The 14255-nt window shown below is 41.9% G+C and overlaps 1 protein-coding gene across 1 annotated transcript; it reads left to right on the forward strand.

The window, feature by feature from the left end:
- Positions 1-761: 761 nt before the first annotated feature.
- On the forward strand, positions 762-13914 carry LOC140916519 (kazal-type serine protease inhibitor domain-containing protein 1-like). The gene is made up of 4 exons (XM_073358175.1): positions 762-1313; positions 9974-10134; positions 12075-12219; positions 13371-13914. Exons 1-4 carry the CDS (start codon positions 854-856, stop codon positions 13493-13495), a joined length of 891 nt encoding a protein of 296 aa, XP_073214276.1. The 5' UTR covers positions 762-853; the 3' UTR covers positions 13496-13914.
- Positions 13915-14255: the final 341 nt, after the last annotated feature.

The raw sequence follows: 14255 nt of genomic DNA on the forward strand, positions 1-14255 counted from the left end.
CCCACCTGCCAGCCCGATTAGATAATTACATCCCAATCAGACCAGTCTGGGGGACCTAATTAGTGCTACAGTGATCAGAGTGCTGTCTGACCTGCTAGCTCCCAGCACTGTCACACCCCTATTACTATCATTTTCACAAGGCAGGGGGACAGAGCCAGAACAATGAATCCAGGGACCCACCGCCATGTTTGAAGTTCAGATCTGGTCCAAGTGTGATGGCTTGGGGCCATCTCTACAAAGGACCCATAATGGAATTATGAATCCAAACACACGCAGACTAGGGAGATATTTGGACCTAAATCTTGGTCCAAATGTCCTGGCTCTGGCTCAGATCTAGAGGTAATTCCCTAGTGTGCTGGGCATTGATTTCCACCCATGTGTAGTTCTTTGTGACTAACACTATTAAGGAAGTGAGAGAAAAGAGTGAAATAGAAGAAGGCATGTACTTCTCTGCTCTTTCATCAGTTCATTCTGTACCTCTTCCTACAGCGGCTACAATATAATGTTTTTCAATAGAGCAACTCTGCAAATTTGGCTCAAGGAGACCCTGAGCAAACAGCATTTCACGACCCTTCAACTCAGCTGTCAGAGGGAAGTGTGTTTCATATGTATGCTTTCCAAACTACATTAGAGAAAAGCTTCTAGGTTTGTATGCATTTTTATTTATCAGTTCCAGATCAGGAACCTGATGCTAATTTCTCTTTAAAGCCTCCGCAGTACATTTATATTCCAAAAACAAAAAAGGAGTGTGACGTTTTCTCTTTCTCACTCGCTCGCTCTTGCTGTGTGTGGGGGGTTCCTCCCACCCCTTGGCTTTACTCTAAAGACCTTTGCATTTCATTACAGTCTCAAGATGAAGGTTCTGGAGGTTATAGTAGTGCTGGTAGCCCTGGTACAAGTTTTTCAGAGTTTCCCCACATTGTACTACAGGAGCTGGATGAGATTGTTAAGGGAAGGAGATAGCTGTGGAAAATGCAATTTGGAACTTTGCTCCAAGCCTACACACTGTCCAGCCGGGACTGTATTAGATCACTGTGGCTGCTGTTCTGAATGTGGGAATGTGGAAGGGCAGATCTGTGACTTGGACAAGGTCAATCATTTCTACGGGCAGTGTGGGGAGAACTTGGAGTGCAGGCTGGATGCCGACGAACCCAAATTTGGGGAAATCCCTGAACCACAATGTGTCTGCAAATCCCAGGAAAGTGTCTGTGGACCTGAAGGCAAGACCTATGCGAACATCTGCCAATTCAGTGAGGCTTATTCTGAGAAGAGAAGAAATATCAACATGAAGCACAAAGGACCATGTGAATCAGGTAACATACATAGACATGTATACCAAGTAAACTGTTCTCTAAACCAGATATATAAAGGAGACAAAGATTTGATGTTAATTTCTAGAAATATCTTTTAATGTTTCAGTCTTCTTACAGCAAAATTATGCTTCAGCATCATTATAATTACAATAGTACTTCTTTGAGATTTAAACAAGTAATTCATCAGCTGGTGTTTAATCTTGTGTGTTGTAAGCTTGTTTATTACCATAGTGGATTTTATATCACATGGTCACTAATAAGCAACAAATCTACAGACTAGGTGATCTCCAAATATGTGGCGTGTGAACTTGTATATTACACAAGTTATATGTAAAGTTATATATGACCATAATGGAATTAATGTCACAAAGTCACTAATAAGTGAAAGATGTTCAGAGTAGCTGAACAGAAGTGAAATGTGGTGAGGGTCAACCACAGAGGTAAAAAATCTATAGAATTATTATTTAATGCCTGAATTGATATTGCAGTGGTGGGTAGCAAGGCATGTCTCAGTTAATATGGTGGTGAAACCGGAATGGAATGGAATAGAATAAGGTTTGGAAATCACTTTAATAAAATTCCACTCTTGGTATAAAGAGTTAAAAACAATGTAACAATGATTTTTAAAAGATCTAAAGACCCACTGATGATTACAAATCCACACATTAGAACAGAATCAAACTGGAATAATTTCCCTAAAGGCATTTGCATTCATGGCGATTATATAAAATTAAGAACCTCATTTCAGTTTGTTGAGGCTTTAAACTAAATACACCTTTGGCTATATTTTATTTGCATAGGTAAGAAACAAGCATTCAAATGCAGCTACCCCGCATAGCGGAGTGGTAGGAGAGAGAATGAAGTGATTAGGATAGTTACTTGAACACTGGCTGTTTTTACAGTCTGATTTTAATGTGATTCATCTTTCAGGAATTAGTATCACCATCTCACACAGCCGATTTCTGAGTGACCTAATGCACATTATGGAGAAAGGTCCAAATTACACACAGCGAGACACAAATAGGGACTCAGAATGCACATATAGAGGGACTCTCTATACAAGATCTCAAAGTGTATATATGTTTGCAGTTTATCTGAGATTATATGTAGAGTTCACACACAAATCTGTACACATGAATATTCCTGTTTAAAAATGTAATGATGCATCATCTCCTATCAATTGTTTTATATAGTATAAAATGTTGCTTGGAAGTAGCCTCATTTCTTTGCAGAGAATTTGAAGCTTCTTGTCTCTTCATGACTTTCTCCCCGAAAGTTTATTTAAATTGTTTGCTTGTTTTACTAAGCTGGACTAGTAAGCACTGAGTGCAAGCAGAACCAAATGTACAGGATCCTCAGGTTTGCACATCAGCAGAGATGCCAAAGAACATTCTCCAAATGCTTTAGCCCCACTGCCCCTTGGAACAGAAAGGATATTGCAGAAGACTAAAGTTGCACTGAAAAAATGTGCTTGAAACAGGAGATCCAGAATACCGAACTGTTCCACTGATAACCTCTTGTGGTTCAGAGGTGATAGAGGTGATAGCTTGTACGTTGGTTACTGGTACAGCATTTGGCACAACAGCCTATAGTCCTCGAGGTCCATGTCGTATTCCCGCTGGGCTCTTCCCATTCTTGGCTGTGAACAGACAACCCTGGGCCAAATTCAGAAGTGATATAAATGGTGGGTTTTGTTACACTCCGGTCCACATATATTTGCTCCCTGGACCCAGGGGGCAATTGCATGAGGGTGGAGGTTTACTGTCCGGGGAGAGAACAGAGCAATCCCCCTTTCCTGTAGGGGGTTTGCCAAGCATCTTTAATTTGTGGCCTTGGCTCCATAGGAGTGTTGCTGGCCAAGGAGCTCAGAATGTGCACATCCGTTGATTGTCCTGCTCCCACCCTCCCTCCAGCAATCTCAGTGCCAGGCAGTTCCAACCCCCCGACAGAATGGGGGTTGTTGTCTGCCAGCCCAGCACCCACTCCAGACTTTGTCATGAGGATCCTATATGCTGGCAGGAAGGAATCCAGCTACAGGGACTCCAGCTACATGAATTTGCATTCATGCTGGGATGGAGGAATTGTTGCAGGAAAAGCAACCAACTAGAGGATGCAAGATAAAGTAGCTCCCCCTGCCTCCATCTCACCTTGTCCTCTCCAACCCTACCAGAGTCCTTGCTGACTGAGGTTTGGTAGCACTGCTGTTCTAGTCCATCTGTTCATTCTCCTCTCCTGGCATGCCAGAGCTCCATGGGGAAAGGTTGATACTGACTCTCCTAAAATCCCTCTGCAACCACACCCACAGTGCTGCATACATAGAACTAGTCACTTTAAAGAGAACCTTGGTGGCTTTAGTTTATAGTCTCCTTGCAATTTATCAGTCATACATTGGAGTGGGGAGCAAGCGGTGCGTCCACCTCTGGTCACACCTTCTGTTCCTTAGCACTCCCATTTTCTGCTGCCTACACACTGGTGCGAACAAGGGCAGCATATCAGCACTCCAGTATATTTACAAGTGCTCTTGCAGGTGGCAGGCATTTCAAACACTGATTCTGATCCACTCTGTAATTGTGTAAATCAGTAACTCGTGGATCCTGGGAGTTAGACTACATGACCCTTGCTGTTCCTTCTAACCCTATGATTCTAATACTGATTCTGCCCCTGTCTGTCTCTCTGGCCTTGCACAAATTGTTTAGCCTCTGTGTGCCTCAGTTTCTCCAAGTGTAAAATGGGCATAATAGCTCTTTCCCACTTTTGTAAAGCACTTTGCAATCTAAGGATGAAAACTCTGTAGAAATTCACAGTATTGGTATAGCAGCAGAGCAGAATATACACCTTACTTTATATTTGTGCACTGTGTAATGCACAGGATAATGGGACTTTATAAGAACTTCAGCATGTTTTACTTCAGTGCAATAAAACTTTATGTGATCTTAGGGGAAAACATTAAGAAGTTATGAGAGGCTGCCATGCCAAGTTGTCATACAAAGCTCTTTGAATTGTCTTCCACCAAATGAAAGAATAGATAGGATTTCAAAGGGGAATATTTGCTTAAAAGCCAATTCCAAAGGGTATAAAAGGCATTTTAGCTCTAAAGTGGCAGAAAAAAAGTAAAAGATTAAAAGGTATTTTAAATCATATGTCACTAACACAAATGCCCAAGAATCTAGATGAGGATAGTACATTGAATGTGCTATTCACCACTGCTCTGTGCCTTGTGAGCTTGTTTACAGTGCTGCAAAGTGTGTGTAAAAGGCCACCATTAGGTTATGGCAGTGCTTTATACCAGTTTCACATAGCTACAAGTAACTCCAAAACGTGTAAGGCAGTGGGAAGTCTAGGCCCTGAGATTGGCAATTTGTCTGTGCCTAGGCATTCTGCTGGTTGTCCTTTGTATGAGAAACAGATGTTGAGCACGGATCGGTATCTTTTGGTAGCATTCTGTAAATATATACATCACTAATCTCAATGCATGTTGTTTTCATACTTTTCCTTCAAAGCATCTCCTGTCCCAGGGATGCCAAATAGATTAATTGTATACAGCAACTGATGAATAAACAAATAACAATAAACTCCTTTCATCACAAGAGCAGACTTTTATCTTCTGTCTGCCACAAAAACACACACACACACACAAAGGCAAAGTCACACACAAGAAAAGGCCCTTTTTCCTTCCCTGGAAGGTTGGTTTGATCAATTTCTATAATAGCTTACAAAAATTGTTAACTGTATAGATGACATGCAGATTCTCCACACTTAATACATCCTCTTTCAAACCTTTGCTGCTGTTGATTTCACGAAGCAATAGACCCAGCCCACAGCATTTCTCTTTACAGACAGTAGCACAAAATACCAGATTATTTTAATGGGAATTTTATACTAAAGGAGCAAAGGAATAGTTTACCACCTTGTGTGAATTGTGTTACAGATCAGACAAATAACAGTAAAGATAAATATCATATAGTTTGAGAAATATACCATTTTGTTGTTACCAGATCAACATTCTTTAGTTTGAGTTTGATGTTGGATTGAAAAAAATATAATAGCAATTAGAAAATGATTTCTGCACTTTTTTCAATAGTTTTGGGGCTTATGGCTATTTTTCTCATATCTGTGGCGGCAGCGATAGGTAGGGTAAAATTCATGGCCAAGATTTTCAAAAGCAGCTAGTGATTTTGAATATTCGCTCTCCCTCTAAATCCGTCCTCCTTAAAGCTTCCACAAATGGAGGCACCCCAAATCATTAGCCACTGTTGTAAATCCTGGATCATACCGCTGGCTCAGAGTGTAAGTACACTACCTGGTCCCTGGAGAACTTGGAGTCATCTATAGCTCATCTTCCCTGTCCCTTTGCACAGGTGCTCAGGAGAGAGGTTACAAGGGAAGCAGCTGTGGGGAAATGCTTTTTGGTAGATAATGCTCCAAAGCCAGAAGTCTGGGAGCTTTGCTGTTTAGTCTCTGATTGTGTTGAATGATTTCCCTGTCTTGTCATAAGCATTTACCTTTGCTGAAGGGTAACTGTGTCCTCTTCTGGTGAAGTAATTCTACAAGTAAATAGGCTTTCTGAGGTGAACTATGTGGGGATTTGAGGGGGAACATACTCCCCTGCAACCCAGACTGAGAGCCCTGATCACTAGTCTTTGGCTACTGCTCTAGCCCAAGCATGGTTTGAAGCAAGTGAATTCATCCACGTGGTAGACTCACTGGGTATGTCTATACTGCATTGTATACCCACGTCTGAGCATCCACACTGCATTGTAAACCTGAGTTAAAATTGCTGGGTTCGGGTCTCACAACCGTGCTGATGTGTTCAAACTGCACTGTGCAGACCTTCTGACTGGGGTCTGTGGCTTAAGCTGATTCCACACTCCAGAATGACAGAGCTTGGTTCTGAGTCTCAGTGAGACTCCAGTTCTTACTCAGCACTGCTAGCAGAGTCTGTGGGTCTGAGTCCAGAGGGGATCCAGGCCCCAATCAAACTGATTTCTGTTTGGCTGGAAGAGGGGCTTGGGCTCAAATTTCTGTCTGAACTTGGGTTGATAGTGCAGGATAGACATACCTACTGTGGGCGTTCCCCTGGCCTGCTCAAGAACTCCCCACATTTACTCCCACAGAACGCCACTCTGTGGCATGAAAGGGGTTGCAAACCCCAACCTCCCTACCCCTGTTGCCTCTTCAAAGCTCGTCCTCATTGATTCCCCTACTGAAGCACAACTGGGATGTTTCAGGCCTTATGCTGTTGGTGGAAGGGGAGGCTGGATTTCAGTCATAAAGACTGTGCCAACCTAGAATGAAGTGGAACAGATACACTGCATGTGAGATGCTCCCCTCAGGAAATGCTAGAGCAAGGTATGTGTATTAAGGGTAAAGGCACAGTTATGTGAACACAGACACACATGCAAGGCCAGAGTTGGAGGTATGCAAGATCAGAAACACATGCAAAAAGGAATTTAAAAATTTTAAAATCTGGCCTTCAGTACATATTGTTCTTAAAGTGCTGGATTACCTGAGTTCACTTTGCCCTTGCAACAGGCATCGAGATGTTTTTGTGAGACCAGATTCTTAAATCATGCTGGGTTTTTTTTAATCTTTTAGCACCTCACTTTTGATTGGAATTGTTAAATACTGCAAATAATTTGTGAATATTCATTCAAATTCCAAGTGCCTGCTTGGTTTGATCAGTCTATATACCTTTTTATTTGCAATGGGTGTGTGAGCTTGCACTGTGCTGAGTGTTCTGGCCCTGATCCAGCAATGTTTTTAAGCACATGCTTCACATCAATCAATCAGATTGCCCATGTGCTTACAGTTAAGACTGTGTTTAAGTAGTAGATTGGAGCTAGAGTGCTCAACACCTTGCAGCACTGGGTCCTGTTTGCAAACAGCCACACAAGCAAGGTTCTGTTCACAGGAATATCTGTAAATTTGAGTTCTTTAGATGAATACTTGGATCAGCATCTGAGCACAGGTATCCAGAAGTAAGAAGGAATATTCACCTGTTTAAAAAGTTTCTCATCTAATCTGTGAGCAGAAATAACAATCTACGTAACGAATAGTAACAAGTCAAGTTAAACATTTTGGCTTCCTATGCTTATCTGTACTTCCATGGGGAGTCTCATTAAGATCAATAGAACGACCAGTAGTAAAGTTAAGCAAATGTGAAAATTTCTCATCCCAGCCATTCAATGTATCCTTATGAATTCCGAGTATATTAGGCAACTTTGAAAATCTCAGCCCTAAAGGATTTGAATGCCTAATTCTCATTAAAACTCATGTGAATTAGGTGTTCAAATACTGTAGTCAGCTTTGAAAATCTGAGTTTAGAAGAAAACCAGGATTGTTTAATGAGCAATATATAAATAGCAAATGAGATAAATTTGCTGGATACTTTATCTGAAATGCATAATTTGACCTGGTTTGTATTTGATGTTGTCAGCACCTAACTAGATCAATTCTATCTGACAGCATGTATTGAAGCTATTGTTTGGAAATCTGGAGCATTGCTTTGCTTTGACAATTTCAGCTGCTGAAACATTCATTCTGCAGAGACCTATTGACTCAAATTTCACAGGCAAAAATGTATTTATTATTTACCAAAGCTCCCATTGCCAAGCATCTGGGACAGGGGATGAACTATGTGGGGATTAAAATAAATAAAAAATAAAACAATTAAACCCAAACTGGACCTAGTGTCCCATAAAATACAGACAACTTTAAAGAAAGAAAAAAAGAGATAGGAAACATATGTTCAACTGAAAAATGTGTGTTAGTTGTGGACAAACATATTGGGGGAAAAATGCAACTAGATCACCAAAAACAAGGCTATAACAATGATCACGTTCGGTTTTTTCTCTGATTGTTGATGTAACAAATCATCTAGTACGTTCAATACAGGCATAGTACATGCTGCATATGTACATTCAGTAGATGCATTCATATAGTACATTCATCCTGACTCTTATCCTTGAACTGTTTATTTTCTTATTGTGTTCATAGCACTGGATGGGCTCCCTCTTGTGGTTAATGTAAACCTTTTCTTCTTTCAGCCGAACGTGTGAAAAGCTAGTGAATAAATAAGGTAGCTTTAAACTACAGTATAGCTGTTTATTTTTTATTGGGTAAAATGGTTCAGATAACTGGTCGTTCATAAGACTGAGATTCTACTGTATTAGTATTTTATGACCTCTATGTAACATGCAAAAATGCATTCTCTTTGCTTTTTCAAAACAAAGTACTGATATGTGCTCAAAAATATTAACAATTTTTAAACATATGTTATATTAAGCTGTGATCAAATTAGGCAAGATAGAAAAGGCTTATGCCAGGTATATTAAGCATTGTTTCACTCAACACTACAAGTCCTCATTCTGCATGTATTGATCTCATTTATAAGCTCTGTAGCCCGGTATAAGGTTATATTGCATGTTTGCATTGTAAACTTCTGTAACTGTGTAACTCACCAAACAGGAAAGAAGCATTAATAAGTGTAAATTGCCGGTCTTGTGGACAACAGGGCCTTTGGAACCAAATGAACCATTGTAATACCTCAAAAGGACAAATACTTTGATTACCTTCTCCACTGGCATGAAGAGGAGTCAACCACTGACACTTCTATCACAAGGATCGGCAACCTTTGGCACATGGCCCACCAGGGTAAGCCCCCGGCAGGCCAGGCTGGTTTGTTTACCTGCCACATCCGTAGGTTCGGCCGATCGCAGCTCCCACTGGCCGTGGTTTGCTGCTCCAGGCCAGTGGGGGCTGTGGGAACTGGCGGCCAGCACATCTCTCAGCCCACGCCGCTTCCCACAGCCCCCATTGGCCTGGAGCAGCGAACTGCGGCTAGTCGGAGCTGCAATCAGCTGAACCTGTGGACGCAGCAGATAAACAAACTGGCCCGGCCCGCCAGGAGGCTAACCCTGGCGGGCCACGTGCCAAAGGTTACCGATCCCTGTTCTATCAGTTTGGAGTCTGGGGAGAAGGGGATAAAAATCTCTGACAAGGAGAAACTTGGTTCTTTTTGCTGCTTGGACTCTAAAGGGGCAAGAATCGCTAAGCAAAAGCCACTCAGCTGTTTTGCCTGGGTTTGCCCCAAAGGACATACAAAGTCAGCTTATGACAGCAATTTCTATTATCTTTTGAAACTCAAGACTGATACTCCTTTGTTTGTGTATCTTACCTACTTTAACCTCATAAATAATTCCTTTTTTTCTTTTCTTATTTAATAAACGTGTAGTTAGCTTATTTCAGGATTTGCTATAGGCATCATCTTTGGGTTGAGATCTGAGTAAGTGACTGGCCCTATGGGACTGGAAGTAACCTGAATATTATTGTGATATTTGGTGTAAGTGACCATCTGTGATGCCTAGGTGGCAAGATAGACTGGAATGCCCAAGGGGACTGTCTGTGCCTCCATGGTAAGACTATTATAGTGCATTCAGAGTTCACACTTGTTACTGGGTGGATGAAACATAATTATAGAACATACCACCAGTTTGGGGTGTTTGCCAGCCTCAGAGCAGACTATCAAGAAGCAGGGCACTCACAGTTGTGAGCCGCTCCACATGGCACAACAATGTTGTGTGACTTTTTCTTACCGCGTACAGACAGTTGCATTTTACCATGTGCATCTATCAGGCTCTTTTCATATTGGTTCCTTGCAGCTCCTGTTATTTCTTTGCCACCTCAGGATGCTCAGAATTTCACAGGTAATGACGTCATCTTTGGCTGTGAAGTGTCTGCCTATCCTATGCCACACCTTGAGTGGAAGAAAAAAGGGAATAAAATGTTTCTGCCAGGAGATGATGCCCACATCTCAATCCAGGTAGATCATACTTATTCCATGTATCATGTTTTATACTATTGAATTGTGTGGAGGAGTTGGAGGGTTAAGGAGGCTATCTCATTTTTACTGACGTTCTCCTGTTGCAGAGACAAATTGGGTGAGGTAATACCTTTTATTGGACCAACTTCTGTTGGTGAGAGCAGGTTCAGGTCTCCTGTTGCTTCACTACATAGCCCAGTTTATCTACATATGATAAAAGGTTTAGAAAACCTGACCTATGAGGAAAGATTTAAAAAAACTGGGCATGTTGAGTCTTGAGAAAAGAAGACTGAGTGAGGACCTGATAAGTCTTCAAATATGTTAAGGGCTGTTCTAAAGAGGATGGTATCAATTGTTCTCCATGTCCACTGGTGGTAGAACAAGAAGTAATAGACTTAATCTGCAGCAAGGGAGATTTAGGTTAGATAGTAGGAAAAACTTTCTCATTACAAGGACAGTTAAACTCTGGAACACACTTCTATGGGAGGTTGTGGAATCTTCATTGCTGGAGGTTGTTAAGAACAAGTTGGATAAACACCTGTCACTGATGGTCTAGGTTTACTTGGTCCTGCCTCAGCGCAGGGGCATGGACTCAATGACTTCTCAAAGTCCCTTCCAGCTCCACATTTTTAGGATTCAATGAACGTCAATAACAGGATACAACACTATTACAAAGCCTATGTTATTATGATAAATAGCTTGCCAGCACGGGGTGCTACAGTATGATCCTGCCTGGGAATTAAGAGAATTCTGCTTTCAGAAGTGCTTGATGAGAGAGGACAGCATATGTAGAGGAAGAAGTAAACCCTGAATGTCGCACTGTCTTGGTTCTCTCTCTAATGGATCTGGTCATGATCCAGCAGTCCTTACGAGGCAAAACTCCCATTAACTTCACTGTGATTTTTGCCTGCATAAGGACAAAGGGGATCTGGGTCTCTGATCGTTAGCAGTTAAGTCGCTGCTGTCAAGATTAAAAGTGTATATTAAATCTAATCCAAGAAGGTATATACGAAGGTGGTGTACCCCATGCTGAGGAAGAAGTTCCTTCACCGACTTGTGTGGCAGGAAAAATAAGAGCTTTCTGGCCTAGAAGGTAAAGTGGCTGCAGGCCTTGGTAGGGACAACAGCCTTTAAAAGGAAGTGTTCGGGTTGTGGGAGGGGCCCTGGATTCCAGAGATGAAAAGTCCTGTGCCTGGACCTGGGTTGAGAAGCCCTTTGTCACCTTTTATGCTGTTCAGACCTGGGCACTGCAGGCAAAGTGAAACAAGTTTGCTTTTGAACTCCCAGCCATGTTTGGGATTCACCACCCTTCTGGAGCCAGAGCTTCCATAGACCCCTGCCTGGAAAACATGGAGCCTAGCACTCAGCCAGCTCAGTGCAGGAGCCAGCTGGTCCAGCCCAGCGGGAAGGGCTGAGTCTCCTCCCCTAAAGACTAAGACTCCACCTGTGATTAGAGGGGAGCAGTACCCCCTGGAGAATGAAGGTGGGGCTGGGCCAGCTGGTCACACCAGAAGATAATAGAGGTACAGAGATCTAAAAGCCACCATTTCTACCCACCTGTACCCTCACCCCCAGAAAACTTTAAAGGATGAGAAGTAGGGTCTGGGAGGCATATGGAGAAGCTGGTGTATGGAGCAGAAGGTGGAGTCAGGTGTGGGGCTGGGGATGCAGAGTGGTGTGTGTGTGGGGGAGGTGTCAGGGCTGAGTGTTGAAGAAGTTTGGGGAAGTGGACAAGGGCAGCATGAGTTGAGGAGGCCAAGGGTAGCAAAGGGGAGGGGCACACAGGAGTAGTTACAGCTTGGAGGCCAAGGGGCAGTGGCAATGTACAGTAATTGAGAGCACAGTTTGGCCCCAAACATAATCCAGGTAATTACCCTTGTGAAAAGCATCCTCTTCTCTGGTGTCTGCTAAACCTTGACAGTGTGTTTGCCTTCTCTAAGGCAAGAGGTGGGCCTCAGAAGTATGGTGTGACAGGGTGGCTGCAAATTCAAGGCATCAAGAAATCAGACGAAGGCATCTACATCTGCCAAACAAAAAACAAGTATGGCACTGCGTATGCATCTGCAAGACTGAAAGTCATTGATGGTAAAGTGTTTTTCTTTTGAGTTGAAGAATTTTCAGCATTTGGTTTCAACACTTAGAGCCCGGGTTTCAAATGCATCTGCCTCACCTGGTAATGCAAATCCTCTGTGTTGGCACTTAAACTGATGCTCAGGTGCATAAAGCAGGCAATTGCCTCTCCTATGGTGTGGATCTGTCAGGGGCTGAGCACCCACAGTTCCTACAGACTTCACCTCACAGGGATTGGCCCTTATGTACTAAGGTGAGTGTCCAATTCTGAATGTCCTATTAAGAGGGCCACATTTGAAAACCATGTCCTGTCACTCTATCCTTATCCCTTATCTCTTATCAGCTCTAGGTATTTTTAGTCAAAAATGTGTATGAAGTGCAGTAAACAAAAATAGATAAACTGGTTAATATCATGGGGATTTGCTACAATTTTCACCTTTTTCCACCTGAAAGACACTGTGGATCACAACTGTAAAGTTCACAAGACACAAATTATTCTGCCATCCCTTTTTACACAACCTCCCCTTTGACTACAGGTAGAGTTTCATATCAGAACCATAGCTGCATGTGGCCCTGAGCAATTCTTAGAACTTCAACAATTCTGTTTAATCATTTATTTTTTGAAAAATTAGGAAGGAATTTGGAATTGCTTTTAATAAGGGTGCTTAGAGAAACACGTGAAATAACTTTTACTATTTATTTTTTATTGGGCCCAGTCCTGGAGGCGAAACTCCTTTTTACTTTAAAGAGAATTGTGCTTGCATTGCATGGGCAGAAGCAGGCTACATTGTTCATGTTTCCCTCTTGATATGGTCCTCCTTCTCTTTGCCAAACAATGGGATTAATTTTACAATGGTAATTTCATGTGCAGAGCACTTGCAGGATCAAATTCATGGCTTACTTGTGTTTGGAACAGAGTTAAAATAAGTGTGTTTTCAACACTTGAGTGTGAGCGAGAGCTAAATACTACAAAGCTTCCGTTGACTTCAATGATACAGAAACGAGTCATCAGATATTGCCTCTTTCTCTCCAAAAGAGAATTTACTAATCCATTAACAAGTATGTTTAGCTCACTGTAGAATTCTAAAGTCATGTTATCTTCCTCTTAGTTCTTGCTTTGTATATGTTCCTTTTAATGTGGAGACAATTTATGTCTTGCTGTGCAGGTTCATCCTCTACATTTCAGATTTCTGCTGGCAGCAGAACCACAAGCTACGCTACAGATTATGGAGACTATTATGACCATACTGAAGAGGAGGAAGAAGATGAATCTGGGGACTATGAAAATTGAAATAAGTTCCTGTGTTAGTCTAGACTTATTAAGGGTCCAATATCCTTCCCTTTCAGCTGTATTTACTAGTGTGATCTGTTCTGTAAAGAGTCGTTTCCTTCCCACAGTTTGTATATCATTCTTCTGGAATTTGCAAGTTGTGCTCAGTCATTTGGCCAAAGAGTACTGTACTACATATCAGTAATAATAATAATCAGATAGACCAGGGGATCTCAAACTGGGAATCATGACCTCTCGGGGGTTGCGAGGTTATTACGGGGGGTAGAGGGGGGCACGAGCTGTCAGCCTCCACCCCAAACTCCGCTTTGCCTCCAGCATTTATAATGGTCTTAAATATATAAAAAAGTGTTTTTAATTTATAAGGGGGTCACGCTCAGAGGCTTGCTATGTGAAAGGGGTCAACAGCACAAAAGTTTGAGAACCACTAAGATAGACCATAGGCTGGTATTGTCAGACTATTGAACACAACTGCTAAACATGGACCTGCCTATTAAGTATTCTGAAAAAGATAATCTTCTCCATTTTAATTTTTTAAAATGGTGAAGATTGGATTAACAAAATCAGTTCCGAAATTAACGGAATTCTTTACCTGACATCCATTATCTTCTTTCTGCATTGCCCATGTAGATATCAAGAGAGCATTCACAAACACAAGTAGTTACGATTGCAAAATAGCTTCAAATCTAACTCCTTTCATACTTTCAGGAAGATTTTCCTTTTCTGGTTTGATAGCTTCTAGGGTTAGTCTCAGCCCAAAGTG

This window comes from Lepidochelys kempii, chromosome 8, assembly GCF_965140265.1.
Source record: "Lepidochelys kempii isolate rLepKem1 chromosome 8, rLepKem1.hap2, whole genome shotgun sequence".
Taxonomy (NCBI): Eukaryota; Metazoa; Chordata; order Testudines; family Cheloniidae; genus Lepidochelys; species Lepidochelys kempii.

Bases quoted from the DNA above. Each gene is read 5' to 3' on its own strand.
- LOC140916519 (XM_073358175.1), top strand. From the start codon at position 854: ATGAAGGTTCTGGAGGTTATAGTAGTGCTGGTAGCCCTGGTACAAGTT. The intron at 10,135-12,074 runs GTAGATCATACT...GCCTTCTCTAAG, and splicing joins ATGCCCACATCTCAATCCAG to GCAAGAGGTGGGCCTCAGAA. The intron at 12,220-13,370 runs GTAAAGTGTTTT...CTTGCTGTGCAG, and splicing joins AAGACTGAAAGTCATTGATG to GTTCATCCTCTACATTTCAG.